At 43.5% G+C, this 18,565-nt stretch overlaps 1 protein-coding gene across 1 annotated transcript in view; it reads right to left on the bottom strand.

The window, feature by feature from the left end:
* The window catches only part of LOC110306548 (nesprin-2), a 209,014-nt gene that overhangs the window by 142,597 nt on the left and 47,852 nt on the right, over positions 1–18,565 (bottom strand). Inside the window, exons 32-37 of the mRNA XM_029484925.1 lie at positions 10,946–11,101; positions 9,778–10,043; positions 5,962–8,068; positions 4,065–4,387; positions 1,925–2,069; positions 299–517 (exon numbers count right to left, since the gene is read on the bottom strand). Coding sequence (XP_029340785.1) covers positions 299–517; positions 1,925–2,069; positions 4,065–4,387; positions 5,962–8,068; positions 9,778–10,043; positions 10,946–11,101 — 3,216 coding nt within the window. The remainder of the gene's footprint in view (positions 1–298; positions 518–1,924; positions 2,070–4,064; positions 4,388–5,961; positions 8,069–9,777; positions 10,044–10,945; positions 11,102–18,565) is intronic.

The raw sequence follows: 18,565 nt of genomic DNA, 5'->3' as shown, positions 1-18,565 counted from the left end.
TAAGGGTGCTTGCTGTGCAAACCCGGATACCTGGGTTTGATCCCTGGAACTGTGGAAAGATGGAGGGAGGGACAGCACGGACTCCAGGAAGAATTATAGGATACCTAAGAAAGCACCAACCACTGTTATGAAAGAAGCTGAAGAATTTCTCAGGGGCTTTTTGCAAGCCTGACCTGGACGATGCTCACAGGTTGTGTCTATCTGATGTACAAATGAGAGACCAAGAGTGCCATGAAGAGGCGCTGGCCGCCTCTCACTGCGGGCTGCAGGGCTTGCCCGTTGGATGTAAGGGACTCACCTCCTCAGTGATGAACTTCCACTCTCTCTTCAGCTCTCCACCCCACTGCTGCCACTCTCTGGCGGCTTCCAGCAAACTCAGCCACTTCTCCCACAGAGCAGAGGCCACCCCAAGCATGCACGTGGCATCGTTTTCTGTACTCTTGCTTCTCAGGTGTCTGAGGAGCTGACGGAGTTTCACTAAGTCTTCTTTGGTTGACAGGAGATTTGATGTTAGTGCCTTATAAGAGAAAGTAATATGAACGACCAAGGTCTATCTATAGTCTTTTCTGAAATGTCACTCTGAAGTCTGGCACAGTTAAGATTTTTCTTTTTAAACGTTATGTCTCAGGAAGTAGTCTTGGCTGGTCTCGAACTCAGAGATCCTCCTGCACTCTTCCGAAGCACTGCTATTAAAGGCGTATGGCACCATGACATTTACACAGTGTTTGCTAAATCAACCAGCAACACAATATTTAGGAATTCCTTATTTGTTTGCTCAGTTTCTTTTTGCTAGATGAATGGCCTAGTCTAAATCACAATAACGAGTCAGAAGCCATGGCTCCCACCTGTAATCCCAGCACTCAGAAAGCAAAAGCAGGGTAATCGCAAGTTCACAATCGGCACCATGGCACAACTCTGCCTCAAAAATAAATAAATAAATAAATAAATAAATAAATAACAAAGAAACCCAAATCGGGGCTGGGGAGATGGCTTAGTGGTTAAGAGCACCAACTGCTTTTCCAGAGGTCCCGAGTTCAATTCCCAGCAACCACATAGTGACTCACAACCATCTGTAATGGGATCTGGTGTCCTCTTCTCATGTGTCTTAAGACAGCAACAGTGTACTCACATAAAATAAGCCATAAATCTTTAAAAGAAAGAAAGAAAGAGAGAGAGAGAGAAAGAAAGAAAGAAAGAAAGAAAGAAAGAAAGAAAGAGAGAAAGAAAGAAAGGAAGAAAGAAAAAAAGAAAGAAAGAAAGAAAGAAAGAAAGAAAGAAAGAAACCCAAAGCATAACAATATAGCACCACTAATTTCAACAGATGAAAATAAGCAAAAATCAAAGTTGTACTACAAGCTGAGGAGGTTTTCAAGTCGTAGAGTGCTTGTCTACTGTGTGTACAAAAATAAACCAAAGAGAACCTAAAGTAAAACCAGGCATGTAGACTCATGCCTGTGACCTCTTGAGGAAGAAGAGTAGAGTCAGAAGAAACCAGGGATACAGGAGACTCTGTCTCAAATAAATAAACAAACAAACAATTTAGCAATGGTTCAGGAAATGATCAAAACTGGACAGATGTGGTGACTGTACTGTCGTCATGGATCCAGTAGATACACCTCAAAACATCTGGAAAGGGAAGATTTAGAAAAGTGGTCCACAGGGCAGGATGCTAGGCTGGGGGATGGAGAAGTGGGGGGAGGGGTTAGGGGGATGGAGAAGTGGGGGTGGGTTGGGGAGGGAACTGCACTGTGGATGTGATCAACTGAAGGGGTCAGATCATCTATCTTCCCACCTCAGCCTGCAGTCGTGACACTTTCACGGGTGTCTGAAGACTCCTGTGGGTTACAGCTAAGCGCACCCCACGCTGATACACCTATTTGTCCCCCTGGGTCCTGACACAGACTTTCCACAAGCTGATGGTTACCTTGCTCTGTTCCAGGCGCGCTAAGGCTTCTTTGTAAGACCTGGGCAACAGGAATATGGACTGTCTGAGATCCATCTCCATTTTCCTGAGCCGAGAGCAAATTTCTTCTTTCATTTTTCTATAGCATTTATAATTCTCCAGGCACCTGAAGAGGCAGTTAGAAAAAAATATTAAATTTTATTTCTCATTAAATACACATACACACATAAAGGGTTTTTGTTGTGTTGTTGTTTTGTCTTGCCATTCAAGAAATTTAAACATTTTTACTGACTACTCATAGAGGACCCCAAAGGTATCTATGGATGGTTTTAAATAGACAGAGACAGTTATCTACAGAACACTAAGTTAGACAGACAGATAGAGAGGAAGGGAGGGGAGGAAGGAACAGGGAGAGGGAGAGAGAGATTAAGAGATTGAGTTTTTTTTTTTTTTTAATGCACTACCAGTGATCTCTAAGTAGGTTGAATTCTGGGAGAAAGACATGCAATCTTAAAAATGTCCACATTCAGATTCATATGTTCAGCTGTGTGTTTTAGAGAGTTAATCTCAAATATAAAGAATTTACCAAAATCAGGAATAAAATCATTGTGTAGTAAAAGCCTTTTATACATAATTGCATTAATTAAAACAGCAAAAAGACTATCTAACAAAAAACATGGTGAAGGAAATTGCAACAGGTCATCGCAGAATTGAACAGATGGATTGTGACGGCTATTATAAAATATTTGTTATGATAAGGAAAAAGACAAATGTTATATAGTAAAAAAATAAAGCAGAATAGTCTATATTTAATTGTGATGCATTTTAAAAGCACTATGAAATTACATACACTAAGTAGGCGCTGCCTAAATCCCCCAGTGAGAATAATTTAAAATTCTGTTTTCGGGAGCTGGAGTGTAGTTCAGTGGTAGAGCACACACTCAACACATGCATGACCTTGTGCTTACTCCCTATTAAAAAAAAGAGAGAGAGAGAAAAAAAAAACCTAATAGCTTAAAAATAAAAACTCTCACATCTGAAATCCTAGCACTCACATTCAGGAAGCTGAGGCAGGGGGACTGCTTTAAGTTGGAGGCTACTCTAGTCTACATAGTGAGTTTGAGGCAAGATGGTAGTTTCAAAATAACAGCAAAAACAAAATAGACAAAAAACACACTACACTCTAAGTGTGAGTGTGTGTATGTATGTGAGTCACTTCAGTGCCAGCCTCTTATTCTGTATGCATACAAGGTATGTACACATATGTGAACAGAGGAGCCTGCTACTGCACATGCATGAAGGCCAAGGAGACCATCCAGTGACCTATTGTTCTCTCATATCTCTGAGACAGGGTCCTTCATTGAACCTGGAGCCAGGCTGGTGGCCAACAGAGCCCAACTTTGCCCCTTGGCTTTGCCCCTATAGAAAACTGGGATTACAAGTGCATGCAGAGGCCACGCCCAAGTTTATGCATAAATTCCAGAGATTTTGAACTTGGGTCCTCATGTTTGCAAAGCAAGCAGTCTTACACATGGAGCCGTCTTCCAGGCCACCCTTACTGTTTAATGACAAGTGTTAGCAGGGAGGGGGAAACAACTAGAATATGTGCCTGATTTAGTGGAAAATAGTTGGTGATTTAGTGCTAGGAGTTGCCTCCCCTTGACCTGGGCTATCACACTGTTACACAACCAAGGGAGGCTCCTGTACTACAACATGTTCCTAGAAGCACTGTTGTTTAATGCAAGAACTAGAAACTCAAATGTCCATCAACAACAGTGTGTGCTACGGGGAAGAGTCTGACTAAACCTTATGGTCGAAGTGATGAGCTTGAAAAATATGGAGTTACCGAACAACAGAGCGAAGATAGTAAGAACAGGACATAAATACAACAAAAATACAACAATATAAAATTCTTTCCTAGTAAAAGGAGAAGGAGAAGCTCACGAGAGAACTCATGTTAATGAGGTTTACCTTTTATATATAGTATTATTATATGTATCAAATACTAAACAAGAAGAAACTAAAATAAAATGACACATTCATCATGGTTTTCTTTGGTGATTCTTTAAACTTTTCCACATTCAAATTTCCTCTGATGTGCACATTAATTATAAAGACCAACAAAATGATATTCTGTTACACGAAAGTACAGGTAGCCTACCTGTCCTCCTCGGCCTCCTGGGCTTCCAGACCTGCCTTCAAGGCTGAATTCTTAGCTGCTAGAGCTTCTAAAGTACAATGAAGTTGCTCTTTGGCCTCAGGGCTGGAGATAGCCCCCAAAGTCTCGGTGAGGCTCCGTAAATCAGCTACCGCAGATTGCAGTTCCTCTTGTTTAAGGTGTGCCAGCTCCAGTGACTTTTGGGGATTGTGAAGGTCTACTCTGTACGACAAAAGCATGGCTTCCAGGGATGTGACGGTTCTCGATGCCCCAGCTACTAACTTGTCATAGCGGTTTGCACTGTCATAAGCATCGTTCAGGACATCCTGGTGAATTGGAGATCAAACACCATCACGTCATTTCCCAACTTGGGGGATTTCTGTTATTCTCAAATATGGTGCATTTGCGCATTCCCTGAGTCCCAGGAAAGCTGACTGCCTGTTCTTATAGGTTTTACGGCATTACATTAATATTTCAAAATGAGTAACTAAAAGGGAAAATAGTCATATTTTCAAAGAAATCTAAATATAAAATAACATCTCACTAATCTTGTCAGTCAGTATATAATTCCTATTTTGGGATTCTTGCACAAGGCTATGAATTGAATGAAACATTGCATATAATGTCTATAACCTTAATCCCTATGGACAAATGAGCCAGATCTCTTGTATTTCAGATGACTAACATATCTGCCACCAACTTCAGTTCAGACACATCATCAGATGTTCCTATGCCTCAGCCTCGTCATGAAAATAACAAATGAATTTAAAGATCTCTTCCTGTTCAGCCTGAATCAAATTATTCCTGGGTGGGGTGAGTTATACAAAGTGTTTCTGGAAACCATTAAAAGTAAACGAAGTGCGAGAATTATTCAGCATTTTTTTTTTTTTACAAAGCCACTTAAACGGCACACAGGATTTACCACTTCTTACATTTCTATGTTATTTACACCCATTATCTTACACTAACGCTGAGTAAAAGAAATGAGTTTCCCCCTTCTATAGATGAAAGATAAGCTAGACAAGGGCGTGCAAGGAACCAGCTACCCACTACGGGGACACTGGGATTATGACTAAGATACTTGCCAACTATCAGAAGGAGACGGGGGTGTTAGAGTTGCTCTCCAACAGAAGTCAGCACGCTATCACAACGGCTCAGCCCTGCTGTTGTAGCAAGAAGGCAGCCACAGACGTTGCATAAATCATAGGTGTGGCTGGGCCCCAATAAAACTTTGTTTATAAATCAAGCGCTATGGTCAGGATTTGGCCAATGGGTCTTACATATGTAAGGATGCCTGCTGTAGACTCAGACAGATGTCCTTTGAATCCTGATTTTGTCGCTGCTCTAAGAGCATCACAGGACGATCTTCATGTTTCTGAGATTCAACTCTCTTATTTTAACTGTTTTTTTTTTTTTTTTCAGTGCTGGGAACTGCCTAGGAACTTTGCACATGCTAATATAGCACTCTGTTAATGAGCTATACCCCTAGCCTTCAATTTTCCATTTAACAAGGCTAACTAAAACATCCTCTACCCCCCAACCTCTAGCACAATGTACGTTCTATATAAACATGAGTTATATTTGCTGTCCTTCCCTCTGTACTTCTACTCTATATCATTTTACTATCACTAAAGAGGGGGGTGGGAAACAATCTTGTTCTGATTTCAAACAAAGACGTCAGCTTCATCTCTTCTCAAATTTATAAGGCACTGCAGCTTGATGCTAAGAGAGTCAACGTGATAAAGAGGCTCTCAGCCTTTTAGAAGGCAGATGTCCTCCTGGAGGGAACTATCCTGTAGAACCTGTATCATCGTTAGAAGTACTGACATAACCCGGAGCAAGACAACAACCAGTAAGGATCAAGGCGGTCCTTAAACACCTAATTTCAGAGACAACTTACTGCACGTAGACCAATGCTTTTGCTAAGCTCCATGTGAAGACCTTCAATGTCCCGTAATTTTGCCTCCATGCCACCGGTGCCAGAATCGTTTTCTTCTCTTTGCTCTCCAGCAATCCTCACAGCTCTAAGACCACACATTTCTGCCTCGACTTGCTCGCCAAACGCTTCCCAGGTCTCCTTCTCCTGTTGAATATGTCGAACCCCCAAATTTACACATAAAGGCTGCTGTAACCGAGACTTTATTTGCTTTAAAACATGTAGGACGTTTTCTAGCTTCTCTTGGAATTCCTTTTCGCCCATTTCTCTTGGTTGCAATTCTAGCAGCATGTTCTGGAGAGCCTCTTGAAGCCTAGAATTCTCTTCTGCGCTTAGCTTTAGTTGCTGTATCTCACTCTCTTTGAACGAGTCGTCAAAAGCCTCGTTTTTGCTTAATTTCCTGATTATCTCATCACGCAAGCGTTTGGATTTTTCAATTTTCCGAATCAAAGTTTGTGCATTGAGCAGAGTGCTTTCTGCTGGGGACATACTGGGGACTTTCAGTAGTGATTCAGCCCCTTTCTTAATCTGCAGATCCACGGCCCTTATCTTACTTATCGATGCCTGGTGTTTGTCCCGTGCTATTAAAAATGTGTCCAGCTGCTTACTTTTTTCTTCCACTTCCCTCTCCCTTTCAAGCACTTGGGTTTGTAACTGCGCTAGCAGTGAACCGTCCCAGCTTAGCCCTATAGTGTCAAATACTTCTTCAGATGTCAACACTTGTGAGAGACGGCCTCGAATAGCAGCCAGCTTGTCTCTAAGATTACCGAGCTGCTCTTTGGCATCCTGCTCCAGCTCTTGATGGAGCGGGAGAAGTCCACTGTGCAGGATGCTCTCAACCTCTTTCTGAAGCACCGCTGCTTTGTCATGGAATTCTCTGTAAGACTCGATCTTGTGCTTGAGTTCGCTACAATTGTTCTGAAGGAATCTCTGTGTTCTGTTGGTCCTTGCTTTGAGATTTTTTAACTGATCATCCAGAAATAATCTCTCAAACACGTTTGCATCCTTGTAGGCATTTGTAAGTTCCTGAAGATGGGCCGAGAGTGCACTCTCCGTGTCTTGCAGCTGCTGCTGGGACGCCTTCAGGATGTCAAGGCGACGTTCCAACTCGGCTTCCGTGGAGGCTCTGTCCCCCGTGGGTGACATCAGTGTTTCGCTTTCTTCAAGTGTGAGCTGAGCCTTACCTATAATTGCAAACAGTTTGCTTTTTTCTTCCAACTTCAGTTCTAGTTGCTGGGACCTCTGAGTTGATTTTAAAAGCAGTGCTTGGTGTTGGCTCTGTAAATCCTCCAGGAGAGCATTTAAGCCGTCACCCTCACATGCTACAAGGCTGGGGGTGATGCCTCTGACCTCTTCCACCAGCAACTCCACTGCCTGCTGTTTACCCAGAATGCCATCGTGAATCAGCTTGCACTTTCTGATCTGAGAAAGGATGTTGTCAGGGAGAAGGGCGATGGGAACAACAAGCTCCGCCATGGTGTTCTTGACCCAGGACAGAGTCTCCTTTATTCTGTTCTGGAGCTCACACTTTTTAATTCGATTTTCTACCTCTCGGTTTAACGGCTCCAGTGCTTCTAGTTGCTTATTCAAATTATTTATTGCATCTTCTAGAGTTTTCTTATCCTTTTCTCCCCAAAGCCTCTTCATGTGAAGCTCAGCTTGCCACTTTAAACCAAAAAACTCACACTTGATTGCCTGGAGCTCAGTGGCTGGAGTGACCATGTCCACGATTGCCACCTGTTGTCCTGGAGAGTTCAGACTCAGCGTTAGGCGCTGTTGCTGCTGATGCAGAGAAACCATAAGGTCCTGGAGCTTCTCCAGGAGGCAGGTGAGTTCGCTGTGTTCTGTGGCTTGCTGGAAACACTTCCTGTGAGCCAGCTGCTCCACAAGTTCCCACCCATGTTCAAGGTGCTTCATTTGGCTCTCCACCAGCTTCTGGTCTGCGGCCGCCAGGAGGCCGGATAAATGTGCCCACTCTGTACAAAGCTTGCTCAGTGAGCCTTGCTGTTTTTCCACGGACCCCAGGAACTTCTTGATTTTCCCCAGATAGGTTGCACTGTCTAGCGAGCCTCTAGAAAAAGAATAAAAATGAAGATATAAAGGGAAAGAGTGAGGCAGAGAGACGGAGGTATGTATGAATGACCTGTAAATGGAAGTCTCTCTCCTCAAGCTTAGTCTAGGCCAGAGAAGTTACCACCCTTCCCTCCCACCAAGAATATCTTGTGAATATAAAATTGTTTTAAGGGATAGTACTGAAAATAAAGCCCATTTAGAGATATGCATAAACAAACCTTTATAAGAAATATTTATACATTAAGATCTCTATATCTACCATTTGTTATTTTCAAAGCCAAAGGAAAAATATATTTACTATTATTAGTGTTATGATGGAGGTGGGGGACTCAGGCCATAGCATGGATGGAGAGGTCAGGGGACAATTTTGTGGCATCATTTCTTCCCTTCCACATTTATAGTGTGGTGGCTTGAATAGGAATGGCCCCTAGAGACTTGTGAGGTTAAATGCTTGGTTACTGGGGGGTGGCTCTATTAGGAGGTGTGGCCTTGCTGGAGTAGGTGTGGCCCTGGGGAAGTGTGTCACTGGGGGCAGGCTTTGAGGTCTCAGGAGCTCAAGCCAGGACTAGTGGATTCACTGTCTCTTCCTGCCGCCTGCTGATCTGGATGTAGAATTCTCATCTCCCCTCTAGCACCATGTCTGCCTGTGTGCAGTCATGCTTCTGACCATGCTAATAATGAACTAAACCTCTGAAACTGTAAGCTGGCCCAATTACATGGTTTTCTTTATGAAAGTTCCCATGATCATGGTGTCTCTTAACAGCAAAAGAAACACCAAGACACACAGGTTCAGAGAACTAAACTCAAATCATCACACTTAGCAGCAAGTATCTTTGAGCCATCTGGCTGACCCCAGAATGCATACCTTTAAATGAAATAATTAAGTATGTAATATTCAATATGCAATAATTTAAACCAATTATATTGATACTAGGCAATGCATATACATGATATTCATACTAACATTTAATAAATTATGTGTAAAACACAGTACTCAGTAACACACACACACACAGCATGAATCCAATAAAGTTTTCTTAAATAGCTTTTGCTATGGTTTAAATGCCTACGCTCACCCCAAACAAATTCTTATCTTATTGTTGCTGTTTTCTGGGTTTGTTTGCTTTTTAAAAACATATACTTATGTATTCATGGGGTAGGGGACACTAGTGTGGACAACAGTTCTCTCCTTCCACTGAGTACCAAACTCAGGTTCCCAAGCTTGGTGGCAGTGCCTTCACCCACCAAGCGATCTTACACATCCCTTACTTGCTTTTCTGAAACAGGGTCTTGGGTGCAAATGCTTTATGGTGAAAGCTAAGTGACCATAGAATGGTATTGGGAGGTGGGACCTTTGTGAACATGAATAGCTAAGAGACACGCCCAACCGCCATCCCTGTCCCCAGAGCTCATTCTACCCTGGGAAGGCACGGCTGGCTGACATCCTGAAGTAGAGGGAAGCTTCATTAGACACAAAGTTTGCCAGAGTCTTAGAACTCGGACGTCACAACTTCACAACAGCACTACATCGCTGTTCCTAAGCTACCCAGTCTGAAACTTTTTGTTAACGCCTCCTGAACATAGTAAACTAGTGTCCGACATGGAATTGGCCTCCGTGCATGATTTTACAATCCTGATGTCCTCCTGCAGCAGACACGGGAGCCCCGGGCTGCATGGAGCCAAGAACCCAACCCTTTCTACACTTACATTTTGAGGCTTTCCACTTCTGCCAAGGAGGTGTTCAGGGAGGCTTCAGCCACCGCCAGCTGGTCTTGGAAACCATTAAGGAGGCCATACTGTCTTTCTTTAGTTTTCTTCAGGGTACGAAGCTCCTGCTGTAGACTGCCCAAGGGGCACACTGAAGGTCTGGCGGTGGGCAGAACCGAGGCTTGCTCTCCCGTTTGGTTGAGATGCTGCGGCTGTTTCAGAAGTTCAGTGGCTGCTCTTCTTGCTTCCAAGTGGGTAGATAATTCCTAAAGGAAGTCACACAGATCAGCATGTAGGCTATCACCCTTCTTCTGGCTTAGATACACATTGACCCTTCTGTAAAATTATCTGAAACAGCAGAAATCATCTAGACCAGTGGTTCTCAAACTTCCAAATGCTGCAACCTGTTCATGCTGTGGTGAGCCCCAACAATAACATTATTTTTGTTGCTACTTCATAACTGTAATTTTGCTACCATTATGACTGCAATGTAAATATCTGTGTTCCTAGCAAGGCGGTGGTGGCGCCTTTAATCCCAGGACTTGGCAGGCAGAGGCAGGTGGATCTCTGTTAGAGGCCAGCCTGGTCTACAGAGTAAGTTCCAGGACAACCAGTGTTACACAGGGCTAGTGTCTCAAAACACACACACACACACACACACCCCTGCTGTTTTCTGATGGTCTTATGTGACCCCCAAAGGGATTGAGACCCACGAGTTGGAACTGTGGATCTAGAGTTTCACTTGTAGAAACATGACCATGTATGAGGGTTTCAGGTTTAGTAACTAAAAATCCGTTATTCCTGCTTAAAAGCACAGCTGTCAATCTAAAGGAGGAGGCCCCAGTCCACTGATGACAAGGAAAGACAGTCTATCCAGGGCTATGAAAATGTACGATGAGTCAGATTCCCCAAACTCTCACCAAGTTTTCAGGAACTTTGTGGTACAGAAAGAAGTCAAATGTTCATTAAACTCTCCCCCTTTGCAAATGGCTGGAGTTATACGACTTCCTGATTAGTACATAATTATATAGTTACCAAATTGATCATCAGGCAAAGGTTAAATAAGACTTTTCACTCCATACAAGCAAGTTTTTGGTAATTAAAATATATTGTATTGCACTGGGTAAACGATGCAATCATGCTGCTAGTGGTTTTCGTGTTCCCATACCTCCATCCCTTTTAATTGTTCATTTCTTAACATAATGTCCAATTCTAAAGGTTGATTCTGCAGCTCATTGACTTCCCGCTCGTCTTGGGCGTTTTGCATGCTTTCTTGAACATTGAGAGAAAGTTGTTTTGACAAAATCATTTCCACAGCTGAGTTCTGAAAACATAAAAAGATTAATTGCTGAATAGCCTCCCATCCAAATGAACCACTTTGATTTTCCTTGATTACAAGCATCCCAGTTCCTCCTACCGACTCAGGCTAAAGGCTTCACAGAAGTGTATCTGGGCACTGCCAAAGATGGGGTTTATTCCCATAGAACAATTAATACCTGCACTGGTACTCCTCCCCCAATATGAGACATTGGTGTCATGACAGCATACATTCTAGAATTACATTGCTCCATTATATACTGAGATAATGAATAACTTTAAAGAAGTGAAACAGGGGCTAGAGAGATGGCTTAGTGGTTAACAGCACTGACTGCTCTTCCAGAGGTCCTGAGTTCAATTCCCAGAAACCACATGGTGGCTCACAACCATTTGTAATGGGATCTGATGTCACCTTCTGGTGTGTCTGAAGACAGTGACAGTATACCCACATACATGAAGTAAATAAACAAATTTAAAAAAAAAAGAGAGAACATGAATGTTAAAGATTTATTTTTTTTAAAAAAAGTGAAAAACAGACACAGAAGAGCCAACAGTTCCCAAATCTATACTTAGGAGTCACAAACTGAAGAGGCCCAGGCAAACAGTAGGTGCTCATTTCTGCCTATCAGTAGTTCAAAACAAGTAGGTGAGTGAGAAGACACCAAGATGTCATGATACTGAGACTAGATTAGGCCTCCAGCCAGTTGGTAATGAGGCTAACACCCTGGCGACAGGGGAGATGACTCAGTGGATACGTGGGTTAGCCAAGCAATCCTGTGTACCCAAGTTCAACCCTCAGAAACTACGGGAAAAAGAAGAGAAGCCTATGTGGTGGCTCAGATCTGGAATCCCAGTGATCCTACCTCAGGATGAGAAGTAGAGAGCTTACCTGGATGCGTGTGTGCAAGTGCCCGTGCATATGTGTAAGTATGTGTGCACACATGCAAGTGTGTGTGCATATGCCTCCAGAACACCCTAGCATGTTTCAAAACAAATGAAAATATTCAAAAGGTGGGACACATTATAAAGGAGTCATTGATCTTTTTCCAATGTTTTAGGAACATAGGTTATCAATGGGGCATTTGTGTAGATTTCATTTTCAATGGCTAATTCTGTTTTGTTTTTTTTGTTTGTTTGTTTGTTTCTGTTTTGTTTTGTTTTTGTTTTTGAGGATTTTTTTTTTTTTTTTTTTTTTCAAGACAGGGTTTCTCTGTGTAGCCCTGGCTGTCCCAGAACTCACTTTGTAGACCAGGCTGGCCTCGAATGCATGGATGTGTGTGTGCATACATATACACATGTCTGGACATCAGAGGGCATTCTGCTTCTCTTCTTCTAGTCCCAAGGCTCGAACTCTGGTCNAGGAACATAGGTTATCAATGGGGCATTTGTGTAGATTTCATTTTCAATGGCTAATTCTGTTTTGTTTTTTTTGTTTGTTTGTTTGTTTCTGTTTTTTTTTTTTTTTGTTTTTTTTTTTTTTTTTTTTTTTTTGGTTTTTCGAGACAGGGTTTCTTTGTATAGTCCTGGCTGTCCTGGATGTGTGTCTATATGTGTAGGTCTGTACACATGCATGGATGTGTGTGTGCATACATATACACATGTCTGGACATCAGAGGGCATTCTGCTTCTCTTCTTCTAGTCCCAAGGCTCGAACTCTGGTCCTCAGGTTTGGCAGCAGGCACCTTTACCCACTAGGTCATGGCTATAAGTATGTATTGCAAGGAGACGGTGCTGAGGATCAAGCATTTACCTAGCATGTTCAAGGCAGGACCACATGAACTTCACATAATATAAGCACCTGCCCGGAGCTTGCCCAGCTCTCACTCACTGGTAAGAAGAGAGCAGGGTACCCATGTTTGAAATAACACAGCGTAAGTCACTGCTTTGAAATATGACTAATGATTATGATATTTCAAGTTCCCTCCAGTTCTGAGAACCTAATTCACTTGTGCTCTGGTGAAAACCTGTGTAGAAGACAGCCTCATGGGGAGAGATCCAGGGAGGCAATGGGTTGAGAAGGAAAGGGCACTGGAGTGGTATACTTGCAGGGGGCACACTTGAAGGGGGGCACACTTGCAGAGGGGCACACTTGCAGGGGGACACACTTGTAGGGGGGACACACTTGCAGGGGGTGGGGACACACTTGCAGAGGGGCACACTTGCAGGGGGGCACACTTGCAGAGGGGACACACTTGCAGGGGGTAGGGACACACTTGCAGGGGGCACACTGTTGCAGGTGGTGCCTGCCTCCTCTCACCTCCTTGGAAACCCCTACAAATGTCTACCCCCTGGACACAAGAGAGCCGGCACCAAAGGCCTAGAGACCAGGCCCTAGGAGAGAGTTATCTATTACTGCCATCCACCAAGAAACCAAAACTTGCTCTTACCTGATGAGCTGGTGTCTGAGGACCACTGTTACCCAGGGTGTCACAGGCAACATTTGTAATGTCAGACCTCAGTGGTCAGACAATGTATGCCAAACACTTCAAATCACCCCCCAAATCCACTTGTTCATTAGCCCCGAAAGCCATTTTCAACCACGAAAGAAAGGCCAACAGAATCCCTCAAACGAACATTTCAAACCTAACAGGCAACATTCCTTTGGCTCATGCCAAGGAGGTTGGAACCCAGGTCGGGCTGGACCCTGATTGGCTGCTGGAAATTCCGTCACTTCCTCACGGCCTGCCCACCCCCCTCTGCTGTGCTTTATTTTGATTGTACATGCTGCTATAGAATGTTAAATGATAAAACATGTACGACATGTATATTAAAGAACAAAAAACCCCACATGACTGAAAACAAGGATTAAAGTGATATAATTTTCTATATTAAAGAAATTTAAAGCCCACTTTCCACAAAGCCTCTAACCATATCCCCCAAACCAAACACTCTCCTGTAGTCTGTATATACATTGTCATATTTACTAGGGTACACTTTATATATTGTTATTTTAAGTTCTTAGAGAAATCAAGGCCATGTATGCATTGCTTTATAGTTTGTTTCACGATGTGTATTTTGAAAAACAAAATCTAACAGGCATACATCAACTGTGGTTCTGTGGATGTGTCTTGCTCAATGGAGGAACACAGCTTACCTTTTAGACTACTATACTAGTTCTATTTCTGTTACTGTGACAAAACACCCTGATCGAAAGCAATGTAAAGAATTAAAGGTTTGCTGTAGTTCCTGAGTTAGAGTCCATCATGGTGAGAAATTGGCAGTGGTGGGAGACTGAAGCAATGAGTCACGTAGCATCACAGGTCCAGAGCAGAAACAAACCAATGCATGCATGCCTGGTGCTCAGCTCCACTTCTGTCCTTTTTCAGGATGGCACTTACCACCTCAATTCATCCAATTAAGACTAACAGAGTCACCGGAGGATCCAGCAATACCTCTCCTGGGCATATATCCAGAAGATGTCCCAACCGGTAAAAAGGACACATGCTCCACTATGTTCATAGCAGCCCTATTTATAATAGCCAGAAGCTGGAAAGAACCCAGATGTCCCTCAACAGAGGAATGGATACAGAAATTATGGTACATTTACACAATGGAGTACTACTCAGCTATTAAAAAGAATGAATTTATGAAATTCCTAGCCAAATGGATGGACCTGGAGGGCATCATCTTGAGTGAAGTAACACAATCACAAAAGAACTCACACAATATGTATTCATTGATAAGTGGATATTAGCCCAAAACTTAGGATACCCAAGATATAAGATACAATTTGATAAACGCATGAAACTCAAGAAGAATGAAGACCAAAGTGTGGACACTGTGCACCTTCTTAGAATTGGGAACAAAACACCCAGGGAAGGAGTTACAGAGACAAAGTTCGTAGCTGTGATGAAAGGATGGACCATTTAGAGACTGCCGTATCCAGGGATCCATCCCATAATCAGCTTCTAAACGCTGACACCATTGCATACACTAGCAAGATTTTGCTGAAAGGACCCAAATATAGCTGTCTCTTGTGAGACGATGTCGGGGCCTAGCAAACACAGGAGTGGATGTTCACAGTCAGCTATTGGATGTATCACAGGGCTCCCAATGGAGAAGCTAGAGAAAGTACCCAAGGAGCTAAAGGGATCTGCAACCCTATTGTTGGAACAACATGATGTACTAACCAGAACCCCGGAGCTCTTGTCTCTAGCTGCATATGTATCGAAAGATGGCCTAGTCGGCCATCAATGGAAAGAGAGGCCCATTGGACTTGCAAACTTTATATGCCCCAATATAGGGGAATGCCAGGGCCAAAAGAATGGGAATGGGTGGGTAGGGAAGTGGGGGGCGCTATGGGGGACTTTTGGGATAGCATTGGAAACGTAATTGAGGAAAATATGTAATAAAAATATTAAAAATCAAAAAAAAAAGTTGATGGCAGTGTTGATTTAAAAAAAAAAAAAAAAAAGACTAACAGAGTCAACAAACCTGGACCCTTGGGGACTCTCAGAGGTTGAACCACCAAAGAGCATACACGGGCTGGATCTAGGCCACTGCATATATATATAGCAGATGTGCAACTCAGTCTCCATGTGGGTCCCCCAACAACTGGAGCAGGGGCTGTCCCTAAAGCTGTTGCCTGCCTGTAGATCTTGTTCCCCTAACTGGGCTGCCTTGTCTGGCCTCAGTGAGAGTGGATACTCACAGTCCTGCAGAGGCTTAACGTGCCAGGATGGGGGAATATCCAAGGGGGAACCTTTAGCCTCTCAGAGGAGAAGGGGAGGAGGTGTGGGGAGAGGGGCTGTATGAGGGAGAATTGGGAGGAGCAGGGACAACAACTGGGGTGTAAAGTGAATAAATGAATGAATGAATAAATAAATAAATACATAGATGAATGGAAAAAGGAAAAAGAAAATTCCTCGCCACATGCCCAGAAGCCCACCTTATTATATAGATAATCCCTCACTAAGACTCTCTTCCCAGATAATTCCAGATTATATCAAGTTGATGCTTAAAGCTAACTGTCACTACTGTGACCAATGTCACTGCTTCCCAGCCTTCCCATGAAGGATGCCGCTCCGACAAAGCCACTTCTACAGCTCCTGCATGTACACATGCGTGTCTTTCCCCTTTGCTCTCTGGCATGTTTGCATAATTTTTTCACTTCAATTTCTGGCCCCCCTGGTTTTGAAACAGGTCTCACTGAGTCGTGAGTTCCTTTAGACTATTTGCCTAGAATAAAATTACTACTCATAAATCATAACCCATTTGATTACCAGTAAACAATTATCAATTTGTTCTCCAGACTCAATTATCATTTCCATTATAACCAGTGTGACCAATCAAGAAGGCCAAGTTAATAGTAATGTCACTACCCTTTTTTCCCCGTCAGAGGCAATAGTCCTATGACCATGACACATAGTGATAGCCAGAACCCTAAGTTTAACATTGATAACTTGCCAGCAGGAAGAGACAGGTGTCAGATCATCTCTGGAAGATATTTTTGTTCTTCTCCAAAGCCTTGAGAAATAACTTTAAGGGTAAATATCACCATTACAGGTAACACCAAGGGCTGGGAAGAGAGCCTGGGTACAAAGCTCTTGCAGGCCCAGCATGACGTATGTCCCTGCATGCACCTGTAACTCCAGTAGTGAGGGAGAGCAGAAGAAATAAGGGGACATTAGGATTGCTGGCTGCCAGCAGAGTAGGAAAATGGCAAGCCCTCCAGCGAGAGACCGTCTCAAAGGAATAAATTGGAGAGCCAAACAGGACACTTGGCATTTTCCTAGGAACTCTGTACACATTGTATATAGCAAACATACATGTGCCACATGCAAACGCATATAAGACAAACCCAAAAGGCAGAGACACTGTCCCTGAGCTGTGGTTTTCTTTCCATGGGATTTTTTCTTTTTTCCAGACAGGATTTCTCTATATAGCTCTGGCTGTCCTGGAACTCATTCTGTAGACCAGGCTGACCTCGAACTCAGAAATCTGCCTGCCTCTGCCTCCCAAGTGCTGGGATTAAAGGCGTGCGCCGCCACAACTCAGCAGGCAATGGGATTCTTATTACAATGTCTAGAATGCTTCTGTGACTTAGGGGGCAACCTTTGACCTCTCCACCCTTGTCACTGTCATTCTGATGTCCCCCCCTACTCTGTGCTCCAGCCACATCTGTAGACCAGGCTGGCCTCAAATTCACAGAGATCCACCTGCCTCTACCTCCTAAGTGCTGGGATTAAAGGCAAGCACCATCACAGCCAGGGAGCCACAGAGTTCTTAAGCCACTGATCTGCCTCCCACTTTCCCCAACCCATCCCTCCATCCAGGGCTGCCCATGTCCAGCCCAGCTCTGCTAGCTCCAGCTGACCTCTGCATCTATGTTCTGATGTTGCGTCCTGCAAGAGACCCTCCCCCGCCTACCACTGAACTCCAACAACTTAGGGAAGGGCGAATAGGGAAGATGGCTGCCTTCCTAAGTTTCAGTAACTGGACTCTCATTTGGTTAACTTATTGATTATTGTGTCTCCTCACCTCCAGCTAAAAGCTCTATGAGAACAGATGCCATATCGACATTTGACTCTGTATTGTCTGCCTAATCATTTTTTCAACAGAAAGGACAAAATCATGAATTCAAATTAGATGGAAAAAAAACTAAGAATATTTTATTGAGCCCTTTTTGGTTGGTATCAGTAACTTATGAACAATGAAGTGGATGGAAAGAAACTGAGCCCCTGTAGACCTGGTAGCTGTTGGTCAGTCATTGGGTAGGAATGAGGGAACTGGAGCTTGGATGGAGTGAGAGACAGTTGAGGTTTGGAAGAAATCTTAGTGGTACCCGAAAGGTGCCTGCAACAGCTCAGCAAAGGTCAGAGTGCGTGTGAGGATATTTAAGGCTCTGAAAGGTCACGGAGCAAAGGAAACCTATTAGAACTTGTTTAGCCTCACATTGCTAGATCTTACATAGACCCCCAACTATCTACACATGAAGCCCCTTATGTAAAACACTGGGGTTTGGAGAGTCAGACTAAGTAAAGATGCCCAAGTTCCTGACTCAACAATCTGGGCTTCAGTTCCTTTGAATAACATCTAAGGGTCAGGACACACACTTTCTTTTTAGCTTTTGGGACAGGGTCCCTTGTAGACCAGGCTATCCTCCAACTCAGTATGTAGACAAAGCTGCCCTTGAATTCCAGATTCTCCTCATTCACCTCCCACGAGCTCAGATTATAGGCTTGGACCACCAGTCCTAACTAAGAGACACATTTTGTATGGTTTCTTTGAAGCCTAAGATTTTAGAACTTTGGAGCGTGTTCTCAAATGCACACTGCCGATGGATATGCGTTGGAGTTCACCGGTCCTATGAAAGAATAAACCCTGGATTGTAAAACATATCTCTAAGCCGGGCGTGGTGGCGCACGCCTTTAGTCCCAGCACTCGGGAGGCAGAGGCAGGCGGATTTCTGAGTTCGAGGCCAGCCTGGTCTACAAAGTGAGTGCCAGGACAGCCAGGGCTACACAGAGAA

This window comes from Mus caroli, chromosome 12, assembly GCF_900094665.2.
Source record: "Mus caroli chromosome 12, CAROLI_EIJ_v1.1, whole genome shotgun sequence".
NCBI classification, from domain to species: Eukaryota; Metazoa; Chordata; class Mammalia; order Rodentia; family Muridae; genus Mus; species Mus caroli.
This window is presented reverse-complemented; position numbering and strand designations above follow the sequence as displayed.